General features: G+C 37.3%; 1 protein-coding gene across 3 annotated transcripts in view; it reads right to left on the bottom strand.

The window, feature by feature from the left end:
- Positions 1 to 4,608: 4,608 nt before the first annotated feature.
- The window catches only part of Rab7 (RAS oncogene family member Rab7), a 32,213-nt gene continuing 21,215 nt past the window's right edge, over positions 4,609 to 15,606 (bottom strand). For all 3 annotated transcript variants that reach the window (XM_069836830.1, XM_069836831.1, XM_069836832.1), the window contains exons 3-5: positions 14,829 to 15,047; positions 12,276 to 12,501; positions 4,609 to 7,086 (exon numbers count right to left, since the gene is read on the bottom strand). In XM_069836830.1, the coding sequence (XP_069692931.1) occupies positions 12,280 to 12,501; positions 14,829 to 15,047 (441 nt within the window). In that variant the 3' untranslated portion in view covers positions 4,609 to 7,086; positions 12,276 to 12,279. The remainder of the gene's footprint in view (positions 7,087 to 12,275; positions 12,502 to 14,828; positions 15,048 to 15,606) is intronic.

Below are 15,606 nucleotides of genomic sequence, written 5' to 3'. Positions count from 1 at the left end.
ATCTGTTTTTGTAAACTGAGTTTCCTAAATTGTCCAAAATATAATATGTTTTCACTTCCATTCATTGTTTAATAATTGCACAAATTAACAATTACAAGGAAATTCACAACCTCGCAGCATTTTTCACGCACACTACAGCATCACACGTGTTGGAAGAGACCAGGTACTAACACATAACCGGAACCGTTTTACGGAAATGGGAATGAGAAATAATCTGTTAGGAAAGCGAGAACACTGCATCCACCCACGTGGTCTGTGTTGCCACATATACATTTTACAAGTTCAGTATCAAATGCTTTTGAAGAATATCAGTTCTTGTAAAGTCATACTACCATTATTGTTCAAAGCTGCCGATGGCCGATTAATTTTTTATGTTAAAAATAATGTAGTTTGCAGTACCTTCAATTTCAAATATATTTGTACAAAACTGACAACTTGGCTGTTGTCCTGTCTAGTGGACAATGAATGGAAGTGAATTTCAGAGAAAAAGATCTGCAATACTAACTTAGAACTACTTCCTCTTTGTTTTATATAAATCCAACTTCGACTTTCTGATATCCTCGAAAGTTTCAAACCATGAACATAGCTTATATAAAGTGCAATGAATATATTTTAATTTATAATTTAAAAAAAAAAGTTTATATGGTGTCTTTCATAGCTTTACATTAAAACTGTTTTTATTCTCTCTCCTCCTAGATGACGTGTTATAGTCTGGTTGAATGCAGCATCATTAAATGGCAGCGGTAGTGAGCTTGCTGCAAGACCAGTCGGTTTCTATTTCCCGCCCATACGCTGATTCAGAGGAGGATCTCCTCCCTATCTTTTCATTTACTCGCTTTAAAACTCTGCTTCTTTCTCTGGCCGCTAGTGCGCTGTTGTCTGTGTGTGTTAACTGCAGTAAAGGAGGAATGGATTGGCTTTCCTCCACACAAACAATCTCGCATCCTTCTCACAGTTTTCTAGCAGCACATGAGTGCGCCTGGTTTAAAACTCGATTAACCGTGGTTTTCTTATAGCTGTGAACTTAAAAATTATCGAATCTTCCTCGAATTTCAAGGCATATATTTCATTTGGTATTTACTTTCAAAAGAAGAAAAATGTGAGGAGGACCTTCCTCCTTTCCCTCCCCCGAGGAACCGCCACTGCTTTGGGGCATACTGTCATTAACATTTCGTATATCACTTTATATGTGTAATATACAAAATTAAGAAGGAAAATCGTCAGCACCAATTCAGAGTGCAGTAACTTTCCCCTCCCCCCCCCCAAAAAAAAAGATCTCGTTAATTTTTTTTTTTTTTGTAAAAAATTATTACTGGTTGAATTAATTAGCACACAGACAATGGAACAAAATTAATACAGTGGGTTCGAAAATATCACTCTGCACAAAAGCAGCATGATGAAAACAACTCTTCTGGCAACAGGGATGATATGAACATATGATTCTGTGAAAATCTTGAACGACTTTTTGGAGTACCACGTCATTTTATTAAATAATAATGAGAAAGATAAAAGCTAAATACATTAATAAGCTAAACATGTCTCAACACTGTCCCCTCCATTACGAAACCAATCTTGTGCAGGCAGGTATGTGCATGCATTAAAAAGTTAGTTATGCCGCAACTTTTATCACGAATAATTTAGCTGCATTTAAGCATTTTAAAGATTTTACTTCACCATACATCACTCTACGTCATTAACTTCAATTTCAAACAATTCCGTAAAAATCAGTGATCCCAAAGGCGTATTTTCTCCTTGTAAGCCAATGCCGTGACTCATGTAAACATTGTTCCTACAGTTGCCATCCACAGTCTGACAGGATGTGAATTCTGTCATTCGATAGACATTATTATTATTATTATTATTATTATTTAATTGTAAGACATGCCAGAATCTGAAAGAACACATCTCGATTGGTATTTAGATTACTGATTTTTCCTGTTTCTTTTAGGACAGTACACTTAATGGCAAAAAGAATGGGCCGACTCTTGGTCGATAGAAATGCTAAGTTCTATCACGTGGTTCACTCGTGTAAACGCAACGCACTGCAAGGCATTGCTGTGGTGTCTCTTCATTGAAAGTCGTCCGTCTATAATGTAGTAAATCTTACGAGCTGTGTGGGGCCCAGCGGTAAGATTTCTGACATCCGTACCAGAGGTTGTGAGTTCACCTCCCGATACGGTAAAATTATTTAAATTTTTAATTAATTTATTAGTTTAAATGTGAAATGGCATTTGTTAACAAACTTCGTTATGCCTGCCTTGTAAAAATATTATTGTCCATTACCTGTGGGCTATTAATAGGCGAGACCTGGCCTGTATAAACAAAAATACTTTTTTCACATCCTAAAAAACCGGATGCATATCAAACACAAATAAATAATTAAATAAACAATTTGTTAATATATTAATAAAAAGAAAGGCCTGTGGTGGGGACTAGTATCTCGTCCACAAACCACATGCATCAACAACTGCCCTCATTCTGCGCGGCAGGGAGTCCACAAGATTATGGAACAGGTCTAAATTCTTGGCCATCTCCTCTCACGCATCTAGAACTCTGTCCCACAATTCCTTAGGTGTCTGAATGGGTGGTGGTTCTGCCAATTAGAGCGTAGGATCCTTTTGACTGCAGCCCACAAATTTTGAATCGGATTCATATCTGATGATTTTGGAGGCCAGTCGATTGGGTCGACATCACACCTCCTCGTAAACCATCTTTGAATCCGGTTGGTGGTGTGTATCGGATGATTATCCTGCTGGAAGAAAAGTGTTCCTTCTGGATATAGTTTTCGGGCGGAAGGGATCATTACATTTGCCAAAATGTGTTCGTAGACGTCTGCCGTAAACTGACCATGGATGCGTTCCAGAAGTCCTGCCCCATCGTATGACATCCACCCCCAACACGCGACCCTCACGCAACCCGGCCTGTTAAAAGTCGTCTCACGAAGCATTCATCATATCAATGATCATCCATACGATAAGCTAGGGCAGGACTATCGTTGCTACCAGAGATAATTACCTCGTCGGAGAAAATGACATTCCTCCAATCGAAGTCCTGTCGGAGAGTATCATACGCAGAATAACCTATGCGAACCTGGGCAACGAGTTATTGTCTCTGTGCCATCTTCAAGCGTAATGACGAGACAGAACGTTTTATTAATGGATAGGAGTATTACTTGAAAGAGAGAGGGAGGTTTATTACTTATTAGAGTTTGGGCATATTCTAAGAGATATCACCACATAATTATAGCTTTGCAAGACATATATGATGGCAAATTTGTAATTAAAAAAAGAAGATTTTGGGAGATTCGAACCTTGAGCTACTACTATCAACTTGTTCAATAGACCAATGCCATAACGACTTATGCTACTGTGACTGTTAATAGCATTTTGGCATAATATGTGGTGTTCCTGTTCATATTCGCATCGGTTGATTTTGTATTTATCAATTTTATTATTTCACTCTTCAGAGGCCCTGATGTATCTAGAATCAACCCTACATTCAATTTCATAACATATTTAGACTCTTAAACAAAATACAGCAAATTTAAATGGTTTAATTATGTGTTACCTGGTGAACTACGGCCTTGACGAGATGAGCATGCGCACAATGTTATATGTCTGGAACTTAAGAAATTGTCGCCGGCTCATTCTTTTTGCCATTAAGTGTACATGAAAAACAATCACTATCTTCTGGATGTGATGTTGATAAGTGGAGTATAATGAACAATATTATATTTTTCAATACCAATTTAATGATCAATCATTACAAGCAGACCTCAAATTTTAAAACATTACAGTATTTGCTAATTGTGTGCAAAATCACAGCCTTGTAACAATATACAAGATCTTGGGATGGGGGGAAAGACATACTTTTTCTGTTCTCCAAGTGTACCAGACATTTTGAAATTTGGGGCTTTACAGTGATCAGGTACTCGTGTAATTTTTGGATGTCTCACCTACATAGTGAATTATTTCGGCTCAGTCTACAGATAACACTACTGCAACTGTCACTCAGTAACTTAGAAGTGTAGCCTGATTCACACATCTCTCTCTTGGTTTGGTGAGCAAAGAGCAGTTCGCATAATGGCAGCACGGAATAGAGGCAAGAACAGCTACAGGAACAAACACAACTATCAACTAACATTTTACGATGCTCAAAGGTCAAAGGGAATTTACTCTTGCAGATCAAAAATACATGCAGGAATAACATGCGACAATCCTGCTAAACACGTAAAAAAATAGAAAGGCTTGCACACTCAAAGTTCATACTAGGCCAACTATTGTACAATATGCCCACAGCTACGTGCTTCGACAAAATTATCATACAAAATAATATAGGCGAGATAGGGACACAAGGTGTGTGTGTATGTGTGCGCGTGTGCACGCATTCAGGGAGACAATACAGGTCTTTCATTACGTGATCTATGTTGTCTGAACCCAGTAATTCAGTAAAATGTAGATCTTTTACTTTTGAATGGGCCTCATCTCTTCACCAAATTAATTGTGATTGAAAAATGCCTAATGTGTCATGAAGTCTTGGCTCGTGAGGGGTGGGGGGAAGGAAGTCTTTCTGCAGAAATAGACTCAAGATGAAAATGAAATTACGGGATGTGTGTACAAGTTTATTATTAAATGACTGCATATTACATTAAATTAAAAGCTATACTGCATTTTCCAAAAAATAAAAAATGGAATAAATTTGAATTGGAAAATTAGAAAACATAAGGAAAAAAAAAATCATACTGATCCCAATACAACATTTCGGGTAAAAAAAATGCTTTTGAACACTTTTGATTATTTAACATTTTATTATTTTATTTTAATTTCCTTTTCTTTCAGAGCATCTCTCCTCCTTTTTGATTAATATTTACTATCCAATAATAGTATGCCACTCTTGTATTTTTACTATTCACACCAAGAAAATGGGCCATGCAGCTTCCATCTATGAATGAAAAGGGCTAATATTTCACTGTTGAGCAGGAGTATTATAATGCCAGAACAAACTGAGGTCTGCACATATCTGGTTTAACATATCAAGATACAATCATCATGGTTATGTTGACATGACTATCTACTGATAGGCTGCACTTCTTATGAAACCATGTGACAAATGCAATACATGTTATGTACTTCAGTTGCTTATCTGTTCCAAAGATGAAACCGATAGGAATTTCCAAAATGTTAGAGGTATTCTTTTCCAGTATATCGATGAAACACCCAAAAAGTTCACTAGAAAAATGCATAGGGGAAACCCACCACTCTCAAAAGCATGAAGAAATTCTTACTTGAGAACTCAGATTATTCACATGAACATTTTAAAATTTTGCTATCAGAATTCAGGAGTGTAAACCCTAATGAGAATATTTTGCTGCTATAAATGCGATCTTTTCATGTGATTAAAATTATAATTTCTATCTGTATGCTTAGAGAAATAATTTGAAAGGAAGAATTTGTTCAATGCTTTGTAACACTGATGAAACCAATGAGAAAATTCTTGATAATGAAACAGAAATGCACAAGTCAAATAGAAATTTATAAAAATGACACTACAATAAAAGAAAAATGCGAATGGAATACATATTAAAGAATTGGAGAAAAAGATTATATTGAGTTCATTTTCAAACTTCTGTTTTGATCACATTTCAATGTATTTGCCAAGTAACCCCACCTCCCATGTCTCCATTACACAAACACAAAAGGGCACACACACACGTGTATGCAATCTCGTGTGAACACACATTCTGTAACACATGTTGTACACATGTCAATACAGAAAGATGTATTACACCACATAAATCAAGTCTACGATAAGCATCTTCATATACAGAAATCATATCACCAGAAGAAATATAATTGAGAATACGAGTAATTACAAAGAAATCATCGAAGTCCACCTGCAAATCCTCAGAATCCCAAGAGGAAAAGCACTAAGGTCCACAAAATAAATCACTGTCCACGTCTCTTTTAGAGGGGGAGGAAACTTCAAAGTAGCTGCAGCCGTTGCCCTCGGCTTAACTGTAGAAATGGAATGTGTACAACTTTGTCAGACTTTGATCACTACACTTTGTGGGCCTTGACCTTCCCCTTAGGTGGGACACACAACAAAATTTCACTACCCCTAATGTTAATATCTATACAACTGAGAGAGAAATAAGTGTATAGAAATAGCTCTGTATATTACTGAAAGGGTAACTTCCTGCTATACTATCCACTCTCAACTCTAACAAGTGTGATCTGTATCACAATTCATATTATCTTTGGCAACAAAGTGATGCCCATGACTGAACGACATTTAGACAGACACTCCCAGTGGTCAACTCAATTCCCTTTAAAATGAGAGATTTATTAACTTCTCAATAATACACTAGCTTTGGGTTAAAATCATTAACGGATGCCTTATGGCACCTCAAGATCGCTACAAAATATTACATATTTTAGAGGTTTTAACAGAATATACAATTTGAGTAATAAAGAAAATTGTCCAGCTCTCCATTTCAGCACAAATAAACTGTATACACAAAACATCGAACTCCCTCTGGAACTAAGAAGTCAGGCATGCAGTGACCAATATTATTTACTTTCTTTTGAAAACAAATTAACACATGTATTTATTTTCACAGAAATCTCTACCACTGTTAACCTTCTGTCCATCGCTTCACCAACTACACTTCTTTCACTCGGTCCGTTGGCCAATCTTGGTATAGGATTTTATTTAAATCTGAGGATGTCTAATCAAACATCCACTTACTTTACAATCAGCAAATAAATTTACTTACATTACAAAAGTAAAATAGGAGATACAGCAACAAATAATTTTAACTAAGATTTGGTTACCAGGAAAGTGTTCCTTTAATTATTTACCAAGTCCTTGCTTAACAACTGCAATTGATTTTACATTAATGAGAATTTAGCTTCACAAAAACTTGTTTAAATTCAAATATCATTAATTTCGATTTTCATTTTATTGTTCTTTCGCATATTAAGTCTGTCGTTCCCTCGCCATAGTGATTCAAGGGAGGAGATCACATCCAGCATCCTGAATTTTGTGTTCAGGCCTCATACTGTTCTTCTTCCCCCAGACTGCAACCTGAAACAAGTACATTCAGTTTACACTAATGCTAAGAAATCAGTTGGTCTTTTTCCAATCGCCAATGAAAAGTCAAAATTCATTATAACTAAATGAGGAAAATGTAGCTTATGTACAGAATGGCAGCACAAACATGTTTCTTTGATTTTCAAATTTGTAAACTCAAAACTTCTGGGTGTATTTTATGTTGACACTTTCATATACGAGGGGGATCCAGGAAATAACGACCGTTCGCGCATACCCGCCGCGCAGCTGACTCCCCTTCCTTGTTTGAAGGTCAACTGGCTTCCTTAACATGTGTTCTCATAATGTTGTGAGTACTGGTTGCAACAAGTCGCCATTGTGCATTTTGTGTTACTTCAAAATGAACGACGTGATTGATAATCCCGCCGACTGTGAGGTGAGGAGCGTGATTCGATTTTTGAATGCCCGACATTTGAAACCTGCAGAAATTTACCGGCAATTGAAAGAAGTGTATGGTGATACTGTAATGAATGAAAGAAATGTGAGAAAATGGTGCGAAATGCTCAACAATGCGCGAACAAATGTCCACGATGAAACTCGACCCGGACGCCCATCACTCATCACAGAAGACCTTAAGACTAAAGTGAATGACAGAATCTTGCAAGACAGGCGCACATCACTCAACGAATTGCATATTGCCTTTCCTGAGATTTCTCGTTCTTTGCTTGGTGAAATTGTGTCGCAACATCTTGGCTACCACAAAATCTGTGCACGATGGGTTCCAAGGCAACTGAGTGACCAACACAAAACTCAGAGAATGGCCTCAGCATTGACATTCTTGATGCGATATCACACAGATGGAGACGCCTTTTTGATCAAATTGTGACTGGTGATGAGACCTGGGTGTCTCACAACACCCCAGAAACCAAGCGCCAATCACGTCAGTGGCATCATCCCTCATCACCCAAGAAACCGAGAAAATTCAAACAGACTCTCTGAACACAAAAAGTCATGGCTACTGTCTTTTGGGATCGCAAAGGTGTTCTTTTGCTGGATTTCATGCCAAAAGGCACTACGATCAATGCAAATCGTTATTGTGAGACTTCACAAAAACTACAGTGAGCCATCCAAAACAAGAGGCGAGGAATGCTTTCGAGAGGAGTTGTGTTTCTTCACGACAACGCCTGCCCGCACACTGCTGCTTCAACTCGAGAATTGCTGGATCAATTCGGTTGGGAAATCTTTGATCATCCGCCCTATAGTTCAGACCTTACTCCTAGCGATTTTCACCTTTTCACTAAGCTGAAAGACTTTCTGGGTGGTACACGTTTTAGAAGTGATGAAGAGTTGAAGAAGACAGTGAACACCTGGCTTAATGAACTGGCGGCAGAGGAGTATAACACGGGAATTCTAAAGCTAGTGAACAGATACGACAAATGTTTAAATGTAGGTGGTGATTATGTAGAGAAGTAAAGGAAGCTTCAGTTATGTAACAGACTTTGTTTTTTCCAAATAATTTTTTTTTTTTAATTATTACAACAAAACGGTCGTTATTTCCTGGATCCCCCTTGTACTTAGGGCACTGTACTCTGATAATTTTTCCATTTTGTTCAAGTATCTGATTTTTAAATGTTTTCTAGTATAGTAAAACTTCTCTTAACAATCACCTGTACTGAGTGACCACTAGAGCCCGGAATTTTATGTTTTTTTTACCCAAATTTTTTGCTTCATTGAACATAGCTAAAATTTCCCAGTCGCGAGTGCACCAGCAGTACACAGTGGAAACCCTGTCACACCTGTCCACAACTCACTGATTTCTCTGTATAACATTGTAAGTCTAAAAAATAGCCATATCATTCACGTGGTAGTGAATAAATGTTTTATAGAACTATTTACCAGTACTAATACATATTATGTTTAAAAACTGTATCTTTATTAAATTAATACATCCGCAAACCAGTCATGCACTGAACATGACTACTTTCAGGAGAAAAACCGCCTCATAAAAATCCTCAAGAAGTGGTCTACTGCGACAGTGGAGTGCTCAATTGAAGGGATCATGCCTAATAAAAAATTCCATTAATAGAGCAAACTGAATTGTATTATATGAAGTCAGTATCACTAGTTCTCTGCTAAACGATAATGGATCAAACTTTTCATGCCTTAGAGTTAGAGAGAACACTGGCTACTCTTTGCCCATAGGAGATGGCCACGTGATTGTGTCACATCTGACTCAGTCATGAGCCTCTTCTTTTACAATTTGTCCGATGTTTCTACAGATTCATCGAGCTTTCCTTTCAAAGAACTCCATCTAAAATAAGATATTTATGCTGCAATGAATGGCAATACTATTTCAACGAGTTCCACAGTTATTTTAAGTAAATAAAATACGGATATATAGGTCAAATACAATGAATTAGGTATTTTTTGGTTCTGACATGCAAAATAGGTAATTTTATGTCCTAATCTACATATCAGGTCTTTTCAGATCCTAAAAAATTTAAGTATGTTATTTGTTTGTCCATAAAACAAAAAAGAAAAGTGATATTTCGAGAGTAATGGGAGAGCAACAGAATAGGTTCGAACCTAAGAATCCGAGGCTTGGTAATAATTTAGCATCTTAAACTGAAAATGCAATAAAGTGTCGAAACTAATTATTTTCCTGTAAACAATATTGCTTTTTATGTTTGCTCGAACATCTGAACAGCATGTACGGTACACAACAAGAACGTTATTGGCTCGAGTAGTGTCTGTGATGACTGATGAGATTATGGTATGGTCACCCTACTATTTCTTCCATCTCTCAACTGAACATCATTGAACATTATAGAGAAAAATGAGCAAAAGAGAAGGGCAAGATAACTATGCAGTTAATATAGCATCATTAAGTGGCCATTAGTCCTCATGGGGAAGAAATTTTCTCATGAAATTTCGGCCAGTGTATGGGACCGGTGCCCACCCAGCATCGTGATGCACTTGGGGAGCTACGATAGGTAGCGAAATCCGGTTGCGAATACCAGCTATAACGGTTGGGGGGATCAACGTGCTAACCACACGATACCTCCATTCTGGTTGGAGATCGTCCACCTCTGCTTCGGCATGTGGGCATGAGGCCAGCAGCCGGCTGGTCGGTCTAGGCCCTTCATGGGCTGTAGCGCCACGGATTATTATTATTAAGTGGCCATTATACAAATTATCCAGAAGAAGACTAACATTGCACCTTGCCCATTTTCTTACTGAAGTGAACGACTATTTTTCGGAAAAGATGGAAGTCATCCATGTATTCTTATTTGCATACCAACAAATACCACCAAGATCCAATTGACCCATGTTCTTGAAACGTCTGATTAAAGAGACTCTTGCATTGGTGGACTTAATGACAGCGAGATGGTATCTGGCTAGATGTGTCCAAGGAATCGCCATGAAATTACCTAATGTTCAGCCTACAATTGGGGAAAACCTCTGAAAAAACACAATGAGGTAATTAACCCACATAGGGTTCGAGTGCAGCCTTGGGTCACGAATCAAACTTGCTAATCTCTAAGCTACACATTTTTGGACATACACACAAGCTAAACTTCAAAATGTACTACAAATCTGTGTACTTCAGTCTCTTGGACCAAGAAATCATAAAGGACTTCAAACTTTATAAATGCAAATGTGTGCTTCATGCATTATTTGTACACATGATTAGAATTTCACATGGTTAAAAACTGGAAAAAAGGAAAATAACTGTGAATTAAGTCGACATGAAGCTGTTCACACAAGTGCAAAATATTTTAATTTCTGTTGATATGCAAAAGTTTCCATTGTGATGATCAATCTACATAGGATAAGGACGTCAATGAAGATCTTTCTACTGTTAACAAGAATGGAGCATGATGCAGTAAGTTTGAATGCAGGGGCGTAGCGTGCATGGATGAGGGTTATGTGTTACATCCCCTGAATTTTTCTCAACAAAAAATATATTTATATTTGAGACGGTGTCGGGTGGAGTTCCCGGGTAGCTCAGTTGGCAGAGCGCTGGTACGTTCAACCAGAGGTCCCGGGATCAATACCCAGCCCCGGAACAATTTTTCCCTTGAAATTATTCAAATCTGCTTTACAGGAAGCTTTACCTGAAAGACTAGATTTGCATAATATATACGTCACTGTGTACGTTAACAGAAAACCACAACTCCAAGTCACACAGAGTTTGTGTGCACTCGATGTGGGTCTCTAGCATTTCGTCAGCCCATGCAAGTTGTGTGGATATAAAGGGAAAAGTTGAGATGGTGTCGGGTGGAGTTCCCGGATAGCTCAGTTGGCAGAGCACTTGTACATTCAACCAGAGGTCCTGGGACCCGTAACAATTTTTCCCTTGAAATTATTCATATTTATCGTTGTTTACCGGTACTTTATTTTGTGTGTATCGTGTTACATTTGTTACAAATAATAATAATAATAATAATAATAATAATAATAATAATTTTAAGATTACTTTCAAATTTTAAATGTCGCTGCCACAGCAATGGAAATATATTACACGAAGTGACAAAGGCGCACGCCTGTGCCAATTTATTAATGGCGAGTCTTTACTCCCAAAAAATGTAACTGTCATATGTCAGAGTGAGGCAACATTCAACTGCTGAGTGGAAGAACGTCACTTATACCGTGACCAACGGATGTGACATAGGTTGCACATTTGGCGACTCGTGTGTGCTTATATTCAATTTTTGTGTGTGTTTTATAACTTTGCTGCATGACATTTTGTTATTACTAATAGTAATACTTTTAATAATTATTTGTGAGAGCTGTGTTTTATTTATATTGCGCTTTAAGTTAACCTACAACATTCTGTGTAACTATAGGCTCTAAATGTGTAATTTTGCCACAATTTGCAAGCTCTTGGGTTCAAGCGACGAATAACCTATATCATTAAGAATCACATCTGCAGATAAACCAATAAACACAAGGAACAGAGGAAGACCAAAAAACAGATGGATAGATGCCATCTTAGAAGACAAAATAAAGATGGAAATAAGGAATTAGCCAAAATATGTCCCCAACAGGAATGAATGGCGGAAAATAGTTGAGAAGGTCAAAATGTCTATGAAGTTGTTGTACCTAATGAAGAAGTTGTGATTGTCAGTGGACAGTTATTCAGATTTACTCTTATTCTATACTTAAAATGATTCCTGACTAAGAATTCGCACTCTCTATGGTATTCTTTGTCCAAAACTTACCAGATTAGCAAGAACAGGCATCTTGTCGATTGCCCTTCTGCTCTCCAGTCAGTTTTATCTGGTCTGGGAATTCGTTGTACAGCTCCACTTCACTCTCTTGGGCGAGGGCATTCTTAGCAATAGTTTGAAATGCCTGTTCCACGTTGATAGCTTCCTTTGCTGATGTTTCAAAATATGGTATGTTGTTCTTGCTCTGGCACCACTGTTGGGCTCTCTTTGTCGAGACCTGCACAGAAATACAGCTATTTTAACACTTACTAATTATGAATAAATTTATCCAGAAACTATGTACAAGAACTATGAAGTTTCAGTAAAAAATTATTGGGCATTTATTTGTAATCAAAAACACACAATGGGCTCAACTTCAAGAATCATCACACGAGTTTATTTGTGAATTCTTTCTTGTACTGTGTACTGTAACCTGACAAATGAGACATACTTAGTATTGTCTCAGAAAATTTCTTTATTATTTATATAAAAATTATTACTATCACTTCAGATTGCAAGTTTGTTGAAGTCCATAATACCTAGCAAGTAGTAGTCACACTTGTAAGTAGTTAAAATATTTTTATGCTCGACCATGCCGAAATGTAGTAATTATACACCTGGTAGCAGACCTTTAATGTATGTCATTAAAGTACACCTACTCATTAAAGGTCAGGTCTTTCAGCCAATGACAACTCAGGTTACAACTGTTCAGCCAATGACAGGTCAGCTTTCTACCGTTATAAAACTGCAAGTATCGATTATTCTCGAATATGCAATCGAAAGAGAATTAGCGAAAAGTCACTGAGGCTGGAAATCCAATACTGTCACAGAAGGTTATGTTCTGTTACTATAATAATTAGCGTTAATTGTAAATAATATTCAAATAAATTCAATTTGTCATCTCGTTTTTCAATGTCTAATTTAATTTTAATGTTATCTCTGTAGGTTCTTATGGCCTAGCAAGGTCAATGTGAACATCTGTTCCTCGGAAAAAATCAATACTTTCGCGTCTGCGCACATCTCACTACATACGGGACATTAGTCAAGTTCAGATATAAATAAAAATAAATAATATCAAGTTATAAATATGGTCGAGCATAAAAAGTCGTATGAAACTCGCCTATAATGGTAATTAAGTAGCTCGTATGAAAATTATGAAACTCGCGCACTCGCTTCTTAATTACCTTCATTATAGGCTCGTTGCATAATGTACTATTTTGTGTGCATGTGTACTTCTGAGGCAATGTACGCAAGAAAGTATGGTCTCTCTAGTTAAGCTTATTTTATTATAAACTAGAGCATCGATTTTCGTAATTCAAGAAAAACAAACTATAAATGGCAATATCATTCGCATTGTGAAATGTGTAAAACATATGATGGCAACTGAACATCTGCCTGTATTCACTGCCCTGTATCTATTCAGGCATTAATCTAAAGGTATAGAGTCAAATCATGGTATTTAATTTGTTACGAAAGGAAAACATTTCTCTTTCTCACAAAAAAAATATTAAACACACACATTACAATTATGTTATTTACAAACCACAATACCCTTTAGATATGTGTCAGAGGAAGAACAATTGTTTGTATGCATCTGAAGTCTGATTAGTGTAATATGTAGCTAATGGAGGGGGAAAAGAACTGGCCATCCTCCCCATCATCTCCTGACCTAGTTGCCTCATTTAAGTTGCCTTGTTAGTATCACTTGTGAGGTTCAGACCTGCCTTCGGACAGTTGACTAAATAACAATAATACCCTTTAGTATCAGTCTTTCAAACTGGTCCAAATTGTCTTACATCAGAAGTCTATAAGAGAGGAAAAAAAATTTCCTGTGTTACAAAAGGAATTGAAAAAGACATGGATTAAATGGGTGAAATAACGAAGCCAGATGTCTTAGTGTCACATTTTTGTTAGCATGTTTTAACGATGGAGAACTAAAATCATAATTTAGTGTTATATTATGATAGGAAAAAAATGTCCACCCTTTTACTTAAGTGGCGCGAAAGAAATAAAATTCTGGGGGGGGGGGGGGGGGGGTCATAAAAATCTCGAGGGAAAATACTCAGGTGGGAATTACGCCAGTAAATATGGTATTATCAAATTACAATCAATCACGATAACCACTACTTCCTAAGATATATGTACATGATTCAGTGGGACAAATGTAAACTGTGTGTCCATTGCATCCATGAAGAATTGTATCGAAATTATATTCACAGCCAAATATCATTTCCACCGAGATTCTAGTCATTATGGAAAGAAACAAGAATAGCGAACTGAACGACTTTTCAACATAGATATTTTCTAGGAAAAGTGCTCTTTTAGTGGGAAATTTGTAACTAAAAAATATATATTGCAAAGTATAATAAACGGTTACATTTCAGACAAAAATAACATTTTTAATATGTGATGCGACACAAAAGTCATTTCATTGGTATGACATCCAGCATTTATCCAACAATGACAGGATGAAAAATTTTTGGGCTGTGTGTTTACATTCTTCTAAGCTGACGTGTAAAAATTTACTACGATATAAATTTCTGCGAAAATCTCAGTGTAACTTACAGCTCTGTTCTCAAGATCCACTTTATTTCCAAGAACAACAAATGGGAAGTTCTCTGGGTCTCTCGGAGAGGCCTGTATTAGAAACTCATCTCGCCAACTGTCTAGAGACTTGAAAGTATTGGGTGCTGAGACATCAAACACCAGTACACAGCAGTCGGCACCTCGGTAGAATGCCACTCCCAGTGACTGGAAACGCTCCTGTCCAGCAGTGTCCCATATCTACAACACAACACACAATTTTAAAGGGAAGAAGAGAAGGCAGTTCTTCACTTGAAAAGGATTCTTCTTAATCATTTCTATATCTCTACAGTGCATGAGGATTAAGTTGGCGTGATTTCTACTGTCCTTGTCTGAGGTCCTTGTCTATCGACTGCCACCAGATGTGACGGGCAAGAGGTTTCCTTTTGTACAATTCTTGGAATTCCCTTTCTCCTCCCATCTCCCTTGACACTTTTGCAAACCCAATTAGTGGATCTCTCAGTGGCGTCTCGGGGTTGTTCGAGTTCATTAGTTAGTAGTACTGTATTTTGTGAATACTGACGTGAGTTTGTATCTTTTTTTTTATTGGGTTATTTTACGACGCTGTATCAACATCTCAGGTTATTTAGCGTCTGAATGAAATGAAAGTGATAATGCCGGTGAAATGAGTCCGGGGTCCAACACCGAAAGTTACCCAGCATTTGCTCGTATTGGGTTGAGGGAAAACCTCGGAAAAAAACCTCAACCAGGTAACTTGGCCCGACCGGGATTCGAACCCGGGCCACCTGGTTTCGCGGCC

The sequence above is a fragment of the Periplaneta americana genome, chromosome 10, assembly GCF_040183065.1.
Source record: "Periplaneta americana isolate PAMFEO1 chromosome 10, P.americana_PAMFEO1_priV1, whole genome shotgun sequence".
NCBI lineage: Eukaryota > Metazoa > Arthropoda > Insecta > Blattodea > Blattidae > Periplaneta > Periplaneta americana.
The sequence above is the reverse complement of the archived record's forward strand: the minus strand, read 5'-3'. Positions and strand labels throughout refer to the sequence as shown.